This window comes from Castanea sativa, chromosome 3 (genome assembly GCF_040712315.1).
Source record: "Castanea sativa cultivar Marrone di Chiusa Pesio chromosome 3, ASM4071231v1".
Taxonomy (NCBI): Eukaryota; Viridiplantae; Streptophyta; class Magnoliopsida; order Fagales; family Fagaceae; genus Castanea; species Castanea sativa.
In genome coordinates this window covers 43,420,970-43,434,146 of record NC_134015.1, presented here as the reverse complement: position 1 = coordinate 43,434,146, position 13,177 = coordinate 43,420,970, and the positions used below count along the sequence as shown (strand labels likewise).

Sequence of the window (13,177 nt, the reverse complement as noted above, 5' to 3'; positions counted from 1 at the left end):
TAATAATATTTTAATGCTCACGTCAGTCATATTAACTTTTACTGTTAGTTGGCAGATAGAATAGTGCTTCAAAGACTTAAATGTCTTGCGTAAATTGATTTAAAGACTAAAAAATGATAAAAATAAAATATAAAAATTAAAAAAAAAATCAAAATATAGCAACTAAGCATTTACGCCAAAAGTTTATATTTTATTTTCTTTTTCGAGCTGATGAGACTCATGAGAGCACGATCAACCATTTGACAGGTACGAAATCATCAATGATGTGAAAGCACGTGAGTCTTAAAGAAAAGCACACTTTTTGTCAAACATATTGACCCAATTCTTTATGAGATCTATCTTGATCTCAACTTGTACTACTTTACCATGGTTCTTCTATTTCCTACGTAACTCTCTTCCTGATTTCTCTCTCTATATTATAGCCCTCCCTCTTGGTCAACCTTCTTTCCCATCAAAAGCACAAAATGTTGTCTCTTACTTCACAATCTCTCTTTCTCTCACTTCTATTACTTGTTTCCATCTTCTTCTTAATCTTTAACCTACAAAAATGGCGGAGCAGCTCACAGTCACAGTCACTGAAACCACCGTCACCACCAAGCCTCCCAATAATCGGCCACCTCCACCTCCTCACCGACATGCCCCACCACTCCTTAGCCCAACTCGCCCAAAAACTCGGCCCCATAATCAACCTCCAACTCGGCCGAGTCCCCACCATCGTTGTCTCCTCAGCTCACCTGGCCAAACTCGTCCTCAAAACCCACGACCACGTTTTCGCAAGCAGACCGAACCTTCTCTCCGCTCAGTACCTCTCCTTCAACTGCTCAGACGTCACTTTCTCTCCCTACGGTCCTTACTGGCGCCAAGCCAGGAAGATCTGCGTCACCGAGTTGCTCAGCTCCAAACGGGTCAGCTCGTTCCAACTCGTCAGAGACGAGGAGGTGAATCGGTTGCTGGGCTCCGTGTCGGCTCAGTCAGGGTCCGAACTCGACCTGGGTAAGATGTTTTTCGCTCTGGCAAACGACGTGCTGTGTCGCGTGGCGTTTGGGAAGAGGTTTAAGGAGGAGAGTGGGGAGGACGAAGGGCAGAAGCGTCATTTGGTTGGAGTTTTGACCGAGACACAGGCCTTGTTTGCTGGGTTTTGTTTGGGCGACTTTTTCCCGGGTTGGGACTGGGTTGACTCACTGAGTGGGTACACGGAAAGGTTGAGAAAGAACTTGGAGGATTTGCGAGCTGTTTGTGAAGAAATTATAGAGGAACATGTGAAGGAACAAGGTGTGAGAAGTGGTAAAGAGGATTTCGTTGACGTTTTGCTTCGAGTACAACAACGTGAGGACTTGGAAGTGCCCATTACAGATGATAATCTCAAAGCTCTTGTCCTGGTATTTCTCTCTCTCTCTCTCTTTTTTCCTCTTTTTATGATATGGGCATTGGTTTAATGTTCTAAAAATCATATTATATACAACATGAAAATACAAGAATAAAATTAAAATTGCAGACGATATAGAATGCCGAAACCATCTAAACTCCGAAAATACAGTCAGCACGTACAGGTTTAAGCTAAGGCGAATAAGGTTAAAGATATTTCAAAACTGATTAATTTAATCCTTAAATTCAACTTAGCACTTTAAACTATTGCTCATTTTCTCCAATCCCGCAATAATTATAGATTAAATTGGTAAATTTTGATATGTTTTGGATCTAGGCGGACGTATATAACTCAAACCTTAGAGGTTTTATTCTTTTTAATATTCGAAACAGAATTATTAGAAAGTCGTGAAGAAGTTAAGAACCAGTAATCGTCGATAATTAAAATAAGAAGTGCACGTAGAAGGTATGCATGTACAATATGTATTATATGCATTCTAAATGAAATTTAATATTAATAAATAATAACATGCCAACCGTTTTTTTTTTTTTTTTGATAAGAGAATCGAGGTTTAATTTTCTTTCTCAATACTTAATAATTAAAATCACGATTTTCAAGTTAGAAATTGTGACTTGACAGTATTTCAAGTGTGTCCTGCTATTTTTCCTAATCAAGTTTTTATCATCGCTTGTTTGTTCTTGCTATTAGTTCTCTCACGTAAGATGATATAAATAAGATTGTCCATTATTAAAAAATTGGAAATTACCACAATTCAGAACTCAGTTCTTTTACAGTTTTACTTTCCCTTTTTCTATTAAAGATGACACTACTTGATCACTTTTATAATTGGTAGGGCAGTATGAAATTAATGATCAAATTAATTGAATAAGTGCTCTGGTAGAACACCTGTGCTGACCACTGTGTTAATAGTGGCATGACTGAGTGGCAATAAGGTGTTTGGGCCCACTGTGTTACTCACCCTATTACAATTATCTTCCTCTTCCGTTTTTGTTTTTTTCGAATAACCATTAAATAATCCTACTAAAAAAAATTAAATAATTAAATAACAAGTGTTCTAACGATTAACGAAACACGTTAGGGAATAATAAATATTAGATTTAAAGGTTTTAGTACTCATTTTTTGAAAAATAAAATATAGTTGTTATATTACTTTATTAGCTTGCACTTTCATTGGAATTATATATATATATATAATTTGACTTAATTTTGAAAATGGTATAAAGACGTTGTTTAATGGAGAGTTAAATATACCTTAACCTATGTCTTGGGGGTATACAAGGGCATTAATTAAGAAAATATTTTTATAGAAACTTTTTATGGAAAAAAGAAAAAAAAATGATTATTTTGACAATTTTTATATTTCTCATTAAAATGATATCAAAACTTTCCTAAACTAGTTAATTAACTAATGTTTTAAGGATACTTGTTAACTGAACCTTATTACAAATTTTTCTATATAGTCTTTACAAATTAATTTGTCACTAATAATTAAAGGGTTACGCTAATGAGTACTCTTAAGCTATTGGTTAACAATTTAGCTAAAGAAAGTTTTTATAGGAAAATAAAAGAAAAAAGTGAATAATGTTTTGACAATTTTTTTCATTTTCTATAAAAATGATATTAAAATTTTTCAAAAATGGATTGTTAACTAATACTCTAAGGGCAATTGTTAACTTTTTTATTTCTCAAAAGAAAAAAAAAAAAAAAGCTCATCATTTTGCATTCACACAATTCAAATATGAAATTGGAAATAAATGTGATTGATAGATTTAAAAAAAAATGAATCTTGCTATTTGAGTAAAGAAATGTTAGTCTATATGTGCTTTGGTACCATATAATAAACCAAATTATTGATAGTAATTACCCAAGGAATAAATTGAGTTATATTTATTAAAAATTGTCTCAAATTTATATTTGAATTTGGTTACTATTTGTTTTTGGCAAATTACACTATTTTGGCATGTTTTCATGCACAAAGTGCTTGGTGGTCTAAAAAAAAAAGGGTTTGAATTATATGATTAATGGTATATTGTAATTATCTCTAAAAAAAAAAAAAAAAAAATTTATGCTTAAGCTTTTGAACTTCTCAAACACATGATCAACTTTTCAAACTTCAAAATCATTTCCAATGTAACCCTTGCTGTTTTTTTTTGTTTTGTTCCCCTAGAAAATTAAAGAAGAAAAAGAACAACCCAGACAACTCTGTTTGTTTCCCAAGAAAATTAAAGAAGAGAAAGAACAACTTAGACAATTGGAAGCAAAACAAATAGAAAAAACCCACTCAAAGAACAACCCAAAGAAGGAAAAACCTTCATAGTTATTAGACTTTGTACTTTTTATAAGTAAGGGTACCATTTAAATTTAAGACACATATGTTTGAGCGACCAAACAAACCTATAAAATAAGAGCATTTACATTAACTTGTACAAAAAATTGTGTTTATTTTAGCATAAGAACCTACATTTTTCATTTTACAAACATTTCAAAAATCTTACGTTAAGGGTCTATTTGGTAACGTCATTCTAGTAACGTTTTTTGAATTTTTTTGAAATACGTGAGTAAAAAAGTGTGTGAAAATACATATAATGCTGTTTAAAAACTAAAAATTGTTATTCAAAATTCCATACCAAACGTCCCCTAAATTATCTATTCTAAACTCTATTTTCATTAAAATATCAAATTATCTTTATTTTTAAAATTTTTCCTATTTCTTCGCGCATAATAACCATCATCCACTCTCTCTCTTCATCATTGGGATACGCAAAGAAAAAATAAAATAAAAAACTAAATGCAAAATCAATAATGTCAATGTAAGTTTACATAGTTACTATAGCAACTTTGTAAATTAACTATGTAAATTTACACATCTTTAACTTGATTAATAGAGCTAGTTTTCTTCTTGAATTATCTGATGCAAGTGCTCTAAGACGCCTATTAAAGAGGGAAGCAATAAAATTTTTCTAAGAGTGATACAAGGTACATGACACATACACATTTTTAAACTATTGACATGCTCTATATGATTGAAGCGACATCAATTTTACGTGTGTCTAGCATTAACACAACTTTTATTACACATCATGTCACCAATTATGAAAACATTGTAAAAAATGGGAAAAATTACATTTTACTCTCCTAAACTATACTCCTTTTACACTTACCTCTCAAATTATGGGAATGCACATTTTACCCCCTAAACTGTTACCCATATTATACTTATATTCTAAACTATGAGAGTACACACTTATTTCCTTTAAACTATTATTTATGTATCACTTTACACCACATCTTATGGGTCATAGTTTAGGGAAACAAACATGTATTCTCATAATTTAAGGAGGTAAGTGAATATGAGTGTACACTTACCTTCTGTGTGGGCCTTTTTTGTAAATGTTGGGCTGGGCCGCCTCCTGCTGCACTAGACCCAAAGTTTTCTGGATCAGGGAGTTGGGGTCGGTCCAATAGCAACCCTCCTTGGTCCGGCTTGTGCGCAAATGATGAGTCCAAGTCCTAAGGAAGACGCTGTGAAGTGGGCTTATTCCTCTCTTTCATTTGGAGAGAACCTTTCTCTAGTTTCTGCCGCAGGCCTAACTTTTCTGATATGCAGTAAAACTGTCTGCTGTGCAGTAAAACTGCTTGCTGTAAAGTCTTCTGCTGTGCAAATAAGCTGTCTGTTGTGAAGTAAAGCTCTCTGCCGTGCAATAGAGTTATTTGCCGTGCAGTGAAGCTTTCTGCTGTGTTAATAAAGCTGTTTGCCGTGCAGTTAAGCTTTCTGCTGTGTTAATAAAGTTGCCTGTTGCGAATGACTACTCTTCATTTTCTGCAGAAATACTTTTCTACTTCCTGCACACAAACAAATCTAAAACTCAAGGAAAATACCAATCAAGCAAGTGTTAACTTACATGGGTTAGCATATTTTCAAATATATACATACGTATATTCATAAATATACTTATACGTATACACAGAATGTGAGAAACAAAATATATGTATATATATACTTATGGCAGGATAATGGGTTAGAAGTAAAACACGTAACAACAAATAAAGAAGAAAGTTTCGGCAGGAAAAGTTTAGATAACACGGTGGCAGACATGATAAAAAACGTGTTATAGCAGGATAACTAAATACAACAGATATAAGTTTTAATGAGTGAAATCAAATATATTTGTGATCAAAATTAGATATTGAGTCTTCCCATAGAATAAGTAAACCAAGAAGGAACCCAAACCCGAAATTGAACAACCTTGTTATAGGCTCCTGTTATAAGCTTTTGCCAACAAAGTTGTGCATTTTGGAGAATAGGCCTAAATGGCTACTAGCTATTATTTTTTGGAGACTTCAAAGAGTAGGTTTGCTAAGAGAGAGGGAAAAGATGGTCTATTGATGCATGCCCCTATTCCTGCCGCATTTTCTCTCTTCTTTTTATCACTTTCTTTCTTTCTCTCCGTTATTATTATTATTTTTTAACTCTTAGTTTTCTTTCTACTCTTTTGCCGTAGGTTGTTTTTCTCACTTGGGTCTTTTCCCTTAGGTAGGTGCTTCCTCTCTTGGGTTCCCTTCCCATTGGGTCTCCCGTCCCCCTCACCTCTGGGTTCCCCCGTGCTTACTGCCTTCCCCTTCCTCCCATCTCTTTGGGTTCCCTCCCTTTCATCCATGGCTAACTCCTTTTATAGTGAGCTAATTCAATGAGATTTCTCTCTTTTACCCTTAGGACTTCACCAACTATTTTTGGTTCCTTGTGGGCATCCATTCAAGACCACCCACTAACCCATTGGTTGCCTCGACCACTGTGCTTGCTGCACCATTTCTTATTTCACGACAAAATTCCTTTTTGTTTGTTCTTGCTGTATACTTCTACTCTAGGTTCAAACGGATAGGGATTGGGCGACCTCCTTACCTAGCTCTATGGCATGCATCAGATGGTCTCAATCATCCACTACTTCTTTTGGGTAAGATACCATCCTAGCAAGGCATTTTTTCAAAAGAAGTTATGGCAGGAAACCAAATATAGACCCCCTTTTCCCCCCACCACCAAACCACACTCTCTGAATCTCCTTGACTGTGGGCCCACCTCCTTTGTATTGACTGTATACAGGTTAGTGGTGCCCCAGCCCTTCTGTGCTTGCCTTGTTGTCTTCTGATTTGTCTCCCACGCCGCTTCTGTCGTAGCAGATTTGTTCTGTTTCTGCCTACTGCGTGCCTTTTGTCTTATGCATTTGTCATTTCCTTAGATTTGACTTTTCTTTCCTTCACGTGATTCCTGCTGCTGACACTTCCTGCTATTCCTTATTTATTTTCATCGTGCTTCTTTATCTTAACTTTCACGCCTATTTCTTTTATACAAAAGGATTTGGGCATTTTTGGGTCAAATAATGATGAATGGATCAAAAAGGTCTTGGGCCCAATTTATCTTCATTTGCCGAAGTCATTCTGCTGAAGAACTATATTCTGCGGTAGATTTGTATTGCTGCAGCTCATTTTCCCATGCATTTCTTCCTTTAGACCTCTTTTGCTCTTTGGTCTTCTTGGTGGGCCATTTGGGCCTTGCTTTTCATTGGGCTTTCCTCTTCATGGATTTGCAAAAATGGGCATCAACACCTTCCTAAACTATACACTTACCTCCTTAAACTATTATTCGTATATCACTTTACACCACATCCCATGAGTAATAATTTAAAGAAATAAGTGTGCATTCTCATAATTTAAGGAGGTAAGTGTAAAATGAGTTATAGTTTGGGGAGGTAAGTGTAAAATGAGTCATAGTTTGGGGAGGTAATTGTAAAAGGGATTATAGTCTAGGGGGCGTAAAGTGTGCGTTTGCATAGTTTATGAATGTAAGTGTATAACAATGTTTAAACTTTTTTTTTGGGAGGGTGGGTAAAGTGTGATCTTTATAGTTTAAGGGGAGTAAGTGTAAAATGAATCATAGTTTAGAGGGAATAAAATGTAATTTCCCTTAAAAAATGTTATGTCTCTAGACTCAGTGTTTTTTTAATACTTTCTACATTTATATCCTCCCAAAGTGATAAGAGAATACTCTCAAAAAGGAAATAATGTTGTAAAAATGTAGTTTATTAAGAAAAATACTAAAAATATTACAAGTTTTACTGTACAAAACTTACAAATTAAATAACAATGAACGTCAACTACCTCATAAATAAATATTTGAATTGCTTTTATATGATTGTGACACATCGGTTTTTAATGTAGTAAAACTTATAGTACTTGTAAGTAATACTACTATTTTACTAATCATGAACACACATGGTGGGAAAAAAAAGGTTACCATTTTTTTTATAGAATTGAAAATAATATCCTTAATTTTCAATTTTGTTTCGGTGGAAAACCTTTTCTACTTCTAAATGCACATCAATGGAAAATAAGTCCAATAGAGCAAAAAAAAAAAAAAAAAAATCAATTTCAAAGTGAGATTTTTATTTTTATTTTTTTAATATAATTTTTAAAAGTTGCAAAGGCAACAGATAACTATAAATAAAATTACCACAAACAATTCTCCCAATGATAACTTCTCTCTCCCTCTCTCTCTCCACGACTTGATTGTTGACTGTCGTTTACCATCAATTTAATGATAGACCACCATTGACTTAAATTTCTTTTTTTATCAAATAAATTTTTTTCCCACTTAATTTTGCGAAGATTCTAAATTCAAAGTTTTTTTTTTTTCTTAATTTGAGGCTCCCAAATTGTCCATATAATTTTATTTTATTTGGTGTCTATTCTTGTGAATAAATGGTTCTGCTTATATAAAATTATAAGAAATATTGATTTTTCATGCTAGCCAAACAATATCAATCATTTTTGGCTATTTTATATGAAAAAGAATTAATTTTTTAGAAAAAAAAAGTTCCTTTTTCATAAAATAAGTCATTTGTAAAAAAAAAAAAAAAGTTTTCTATTGAATAAAAAGTAAAGATAGTATCCGTATTTTCCTATTTTTGGTAGCATCAGAAAAATTAAATTCAAAGGAAACTATCTGATTAATGGAAAATCTATTAAAAATATGACTTATTTGTAAAGAGATTATTTTCTGCTAAAATTTTCCAAAAAACAACTTTATCACACGCCCTGTTAAATAAAGGAAGTTAAGAGACAATATAAAAATTATTGAAAACAACTCTCTTTCATTTTGAGGTCACTACCAAATATAGGAAAATGATACAATTTTCCAAATAATACTTTCTGAAAAATAGCTCATTTTTTTGGAAAACATTAATGTGTTGAAACAAGTGAAGCTTCGTGAAATTTTTGAAAAATGGATTTGCATACAACTCTACATGCTTTTCAAGGAAAATCCTACAAAAGTGTTTTCTTCCTCTGACTTGTTCTAGGCTTGTTTGTTTTTGTTTATGTAGCAATAGGAGTGTAGTAGACGTCTCATCCAATGCAAACTTCTTTTGTTTTTAGGACATGTTTGTTGCCGGTACTGATACATCATCAGCAACACTAGAATGGACAATGACAGAACTAGCTAGACATCCCATGGTAATGAAAAAAGCACAGGATGAAGTTCGAAATGCAGTATCCAGCCTAGGAAAAGTTGAAGAAAGCCATCTTCAACACCTTAATTATCTGAAAGCTGTGATAAAAGAGACAATGCGGTTGCACCCACCAGTCCCTCTCCTGGTTCCCCGAGAATCCATGGAGAAATGTAATCTGGATGGGTATGAAATACCTGCAAAAACTAGGGTTCTGATCAACACCTACGCAATTGGAAGGGATCCAACATCATGGGAAAATCCTTTGGAATACAATCCTGAGAGATTCATGGACAAAAACATTGAGGTTAAGGATCAAGATTTCAGGTTTCTACCATTTGGTGGAGGTAGGAGAGGCTGTCCGGGTTATTCTTTTGGATTAGCCACTGTGGAGATTGCATTGGCTCGCCTCTTGTATCATTTTGATTGGGCATTACCTCAGGGGGTTGGTGCAGATGATATGGACCTTGGTGAGATTTTTGGGCTTGCCACAAGAAAAAAGACTGCTATTGTTATTGTCCCCACAGCCAATAAGCAGTATGAGTTCAAGGGCTGATGATACTTCGCAGTATCTTACTGTACTCCCAAGAATGTCTATTTTGTAAATTTCTTGTGGTTCCTAGACTCAGCCGAGTGTTTTATTAAAGTTCCTTGTACTAAAATACACCCAATAATCCCCACTCTTTTATCAAACTATTAAGAAAATATAAGGAAAGCAGCATTTTCACCAAGCTGCCAGTTTCCCACAAGGTAGTTCAACCGAACTCCAAAAAGTTGAAAGCATTATGAGGTATGTCATATATGATTCAAAACAGCCTAATTTGCATTTAAACAATACTATAAACAGTACCAGGCTTTAAAATTTTGTTACACCACCTTGTAGTGCACAAGTCTGCGAAAATTGCAGGGTTGTGGAACTCACTGAACCAATAACCAATGTGATATGTCATGCAAATGGTGTCTTCACCTTCAGCCTTTAAGCCTGGTAATGAAACCAACTGGTGCATTTTCCTTCAGCCTTTTACCCTGGTAACAAAATTATTATAGTTGTAAAGCACTGAAAGGACTCATGTCTGAGAGAAGAACCAAAAACTTCAGCTAATTAAACCTATGCATGACCACAATAGAGATGTTACTTTTAATTAAACTCACTTGGCTGCGTCTTTGGGCTTTTCCTCTGACTCCTCTGTTGTGGTTGAATTCAGAGCTGTCAGCTTCCCAAAGGATTCTTTTGCATCCCCAAAAAAGTCTTTCACTTTATCAAGAACTGTTTTGAGCTGATCTTCTGTTGGCAGCTGAAAATTTGATCCAGAATTATAAAAGAGACTTCAGAATCCACAAAAGGTCAGTTCTGACTTGAAAAAAGAACTTTGCAAAAGGTATTGTAGATCTTCACTGTATTTAGATTCTAACTGAACTCGTTGTAAATTGTAGTCCACTAGCATAGATCTTAAGTTGTTTGACAATTTATTTGATGCTCTAAATTCTAAAATTAAGTTAGGGACAATAATATAACTGGAAAAAGGAAAACACCAATCCTCACCTCAATAACATCTGTGGTAGAAAGAGCAGCTCTCAAATTGCCATTTTCCTGCATATTCAGCACTCCTACAACTTGAGACAAAAGGATGGCAGAATTGTTTTTGACAAACTTGTGCAAAACACAAATGTATGTAATTATGTAGTTACAAATGTATGTCATAAATAATAGAGATCATATAATATAGGGTAGAGGTATTAGGCATATTTACCACTAGTTTGTAGCCATATCTGAACTCAGTAGCTGTTCGCAATACACGATACTGCTTAAATGCTGTCTTCTGTATCTCCTTCTCATCCTATTGCAATCATACACCAGTGGTCAGCATGGAGAAAATTAGAAGGAAATTGACTAGAGAATTACTATAGAAGAAAATGTGGTGCGCAATACATGAAATTGTTTGCCTAAAAATATCAATTACAAGATACGGTTGTCAAACTAAAACTCACATTTGGTTAGCTGAATAAAATTTATTATCAGACTCAATTTTGGCAGCAGAGGTAGCAAAGATCTCAACTCAGAATTGCAAATTTCCAAACACAAAAAACATTCCAAAGTGTGTAACATTGGTATGTGTGAGTTGTTTTTGGGTGCATCACTGCAGATTGTTGCAATTGACAATAAATTAGACATGATACAATTTTTGCAAGCTTCACCATGTACAAACTACAGAGGCAGTTGAGTTCTTCTCTTGATTAAAATGCTTATATCAATGGTTAATAATCAGGAATAACAAGAGAAAAGATAAGAAAGTATATGATATGCATACCCCCTCCTTCCCTTCTCTTTCCCCTCACATACAAAAAATAAAAAATAAAAACACCCTATTATGTTTTCCTGAACAGTTAACTTTTGAATCCAATGGCTAGTAGCAATTTAGAGATAAGATCTCAGTGAAAACAGAACTTACACGGTAAATAACTGCTGCGAGATTTCTATCAAGTGTATCTTTGTAGATGTATTTCCCTAGAAAGTTATCCTTAGCTGCAACCATGATTTTGGCAGTGGTTCCACCTGTTATAAGACTAAGCGGATACCAAAGATAAACCTGTACAAAATAGCAAGAATCTGAATTTTGATATATGCTCAATAAATGTGTCCTATAATTCCAATTGAAAAAAAAATATTATAATAGAGACAGACGAAAATTTATTTAAAATGTAAATAATATCAAAACAATGACCAAAAATCCATGGCCAATGACTAGAGGATGGGCAGAGGGGGAAAATAACTAAATTATACCAAAACCCACTACGACAACCTTGATTACATATGGATAATTTTAAGGTCAAAATCATGTTTACATGGAGAAAAGTACAATAATGAAGTATCGGAAGGAGGATAGAGTAAGGAAATTAGTATTGTTTGTTTACAGAGAAAAATAAATTATACAGAAGACTACTGTCAACAAAACAAACAAATTGGCAAACACACAATCCACCAGAGTGTAAGAAACCAAGAATAAGATCTTAGCAGGCCAAAAATATATCAAATTCATAGTTCGTTTGGATAGAAGTACATAAAGAGAAAGAAATGTATTTCAATTTTTAGTTTGAAAAAGATTATGAAATGTCAAATTGTTTTCTATTGATGAAATTTACGGAGGAATTTGAGCTTTATCAATATGTACATTTGAAATAACTAGGCATAAGATGTCATTTCAAATCCATAACATCAGTATATCACAAGTGTTTTTGTGTAACTAAAATTTTCAAAGTTCACATCAACATGTGTTAAATTTATATCAAGCAATTTATACTAGTAATTTTTTTTTTTCAAATTCCATGATTTTATATTCTCAAATCCAAATGCAATCGTCATGAAATTAACTCCAACTGCAGGCCTCAGCAAGTTTAGAACCCAGCTGGTGGATTTAAATTTTAAAGAACCTTCAATGAATCTACTAGAGTAATGAAAAATCTGATGAACATACAACAACAATAGAATCATGCAGGCATGCTTCGTCTGGTTACTCAGAAAAAGGAAAAGCCAGTAACCTTGAAACCCAGAATTATATTCAATTGAGCGTGTCAGTAAGCTATCAGCTATGTCAGGCATCAATCAAACAAAACCAAGCTCATAACTTTCTCTATCCCACATATAAAAAAAAAAAAAAAAAAAAGAGAGAGAGAAAAAAAGATTAAGATAAAAAAGAACCCACATTAGCTATACGGATGAAGATGACAAATCTGGGGTTGCCATCATCTTCAATCTTAGGCAAGGAAGGTGGTGGAGTCTTCTGAAACTGACGAGCTTGCATTCCTCTCTTGCCTTTTGCTTCAACCACCAATATGTGCTTCTGCCTCTGCTGAGGCTTCTGGGTCAGAGTCCTAGAAGAGAACAGTGAATGCTTCACTAACACATCTTCGTGTGTCCTAGAATTCGATAAGGGAAGCCGAACCAGCGCGTTCAGAGACATGCCCACTTCCATTTTTGGTTCACTTTACTCGCAGTTTCTCTGTGAGTCTTTGTTCAATGGGGTTACTCTGTATTGCGCGGTGGATAGGGGGACAAATCATCAACTACGTCCGAGGACTCTTATCCACACGCGCTCAGAGATGTCTCAGGGAATGGGGTGAGACACACGGAGCATTATCATTCATTCACGTGGCAGATGATAAGGCCTCAACCATTATACAGTCCCATTAGGGACCATGTCATTGGTCTCATGATCACGATCTCTCTCATAAATTTTTTATTTTTCATCAAATAGGCTTATAAGATATATAAATATATATATATATATATATA

At 34.3% G+C, this 13,177-nt stretch overlaps 2 protein-coding genes across 3 annotated transcripts; one reads left to right on the top strand and one right to left on the bottom strand.

Annotated features, from left to right (window-relative positions):
* The first annotated feature begins 421 nt into the window (after positions 1–421).
* LOC142628088 (tryptamine 5-hydroxylase-like) lies at positions 422–9,609 on the top strand. Its single transcript, XM_075802058.1, has 2 exons — positions 422–1,379; positions 8,816–9,609. The coding sequence occupies exons 1-2, from the start codon at positions 465–467 to the stop codon at positions 9,440–9,442; spliced, it is 1,542 nt and encodes a 513-aa protein (XP_075658173.1). The 5' UTR covers positions 422–464; the 3' UTR covers positions 9,443–9,609.
* On the bottom strand, positions 9,549–12,941 carry LOC142628089 (protein HHL1, chloroplastic). 2 transcript variants are annotated; one of them, XM_075802059.1, is made up of 6 exons: positions 12,588–12,938; positions 11,337–11,474; positions 10,638–10,724; positions 10,430–10,477; positions 10,039–10,181; positions 9,549–9,912 (listed from the first exon to the last, which is right to left on the bottom strand). In XM_075802059.1, the coding sequence occupies exons 1-6, from the start codon at positions 12,855–12,857 to the stop codon at positions 9,900–9,902; spliced, it is 699 nt and encodes a 232-aa protein (XP_075658174.1). In that variant the 5' UTR covers positions 12,858–12,938; the 3' UTR covers positions 9,549–9,899. The 2 variants fall into 2 exon arrangements, with proteins under 2 accessions (XP_075658174.1, XP_075658175.1); XM_075802060.1 differs by having other exon boundaries at positions 9,661–9,912; positions 10,023–10,181; positions 12,588–12,941.
* Between the last annotated feature and the right edge of the window lie 236 nt (positions 12,942–13,177).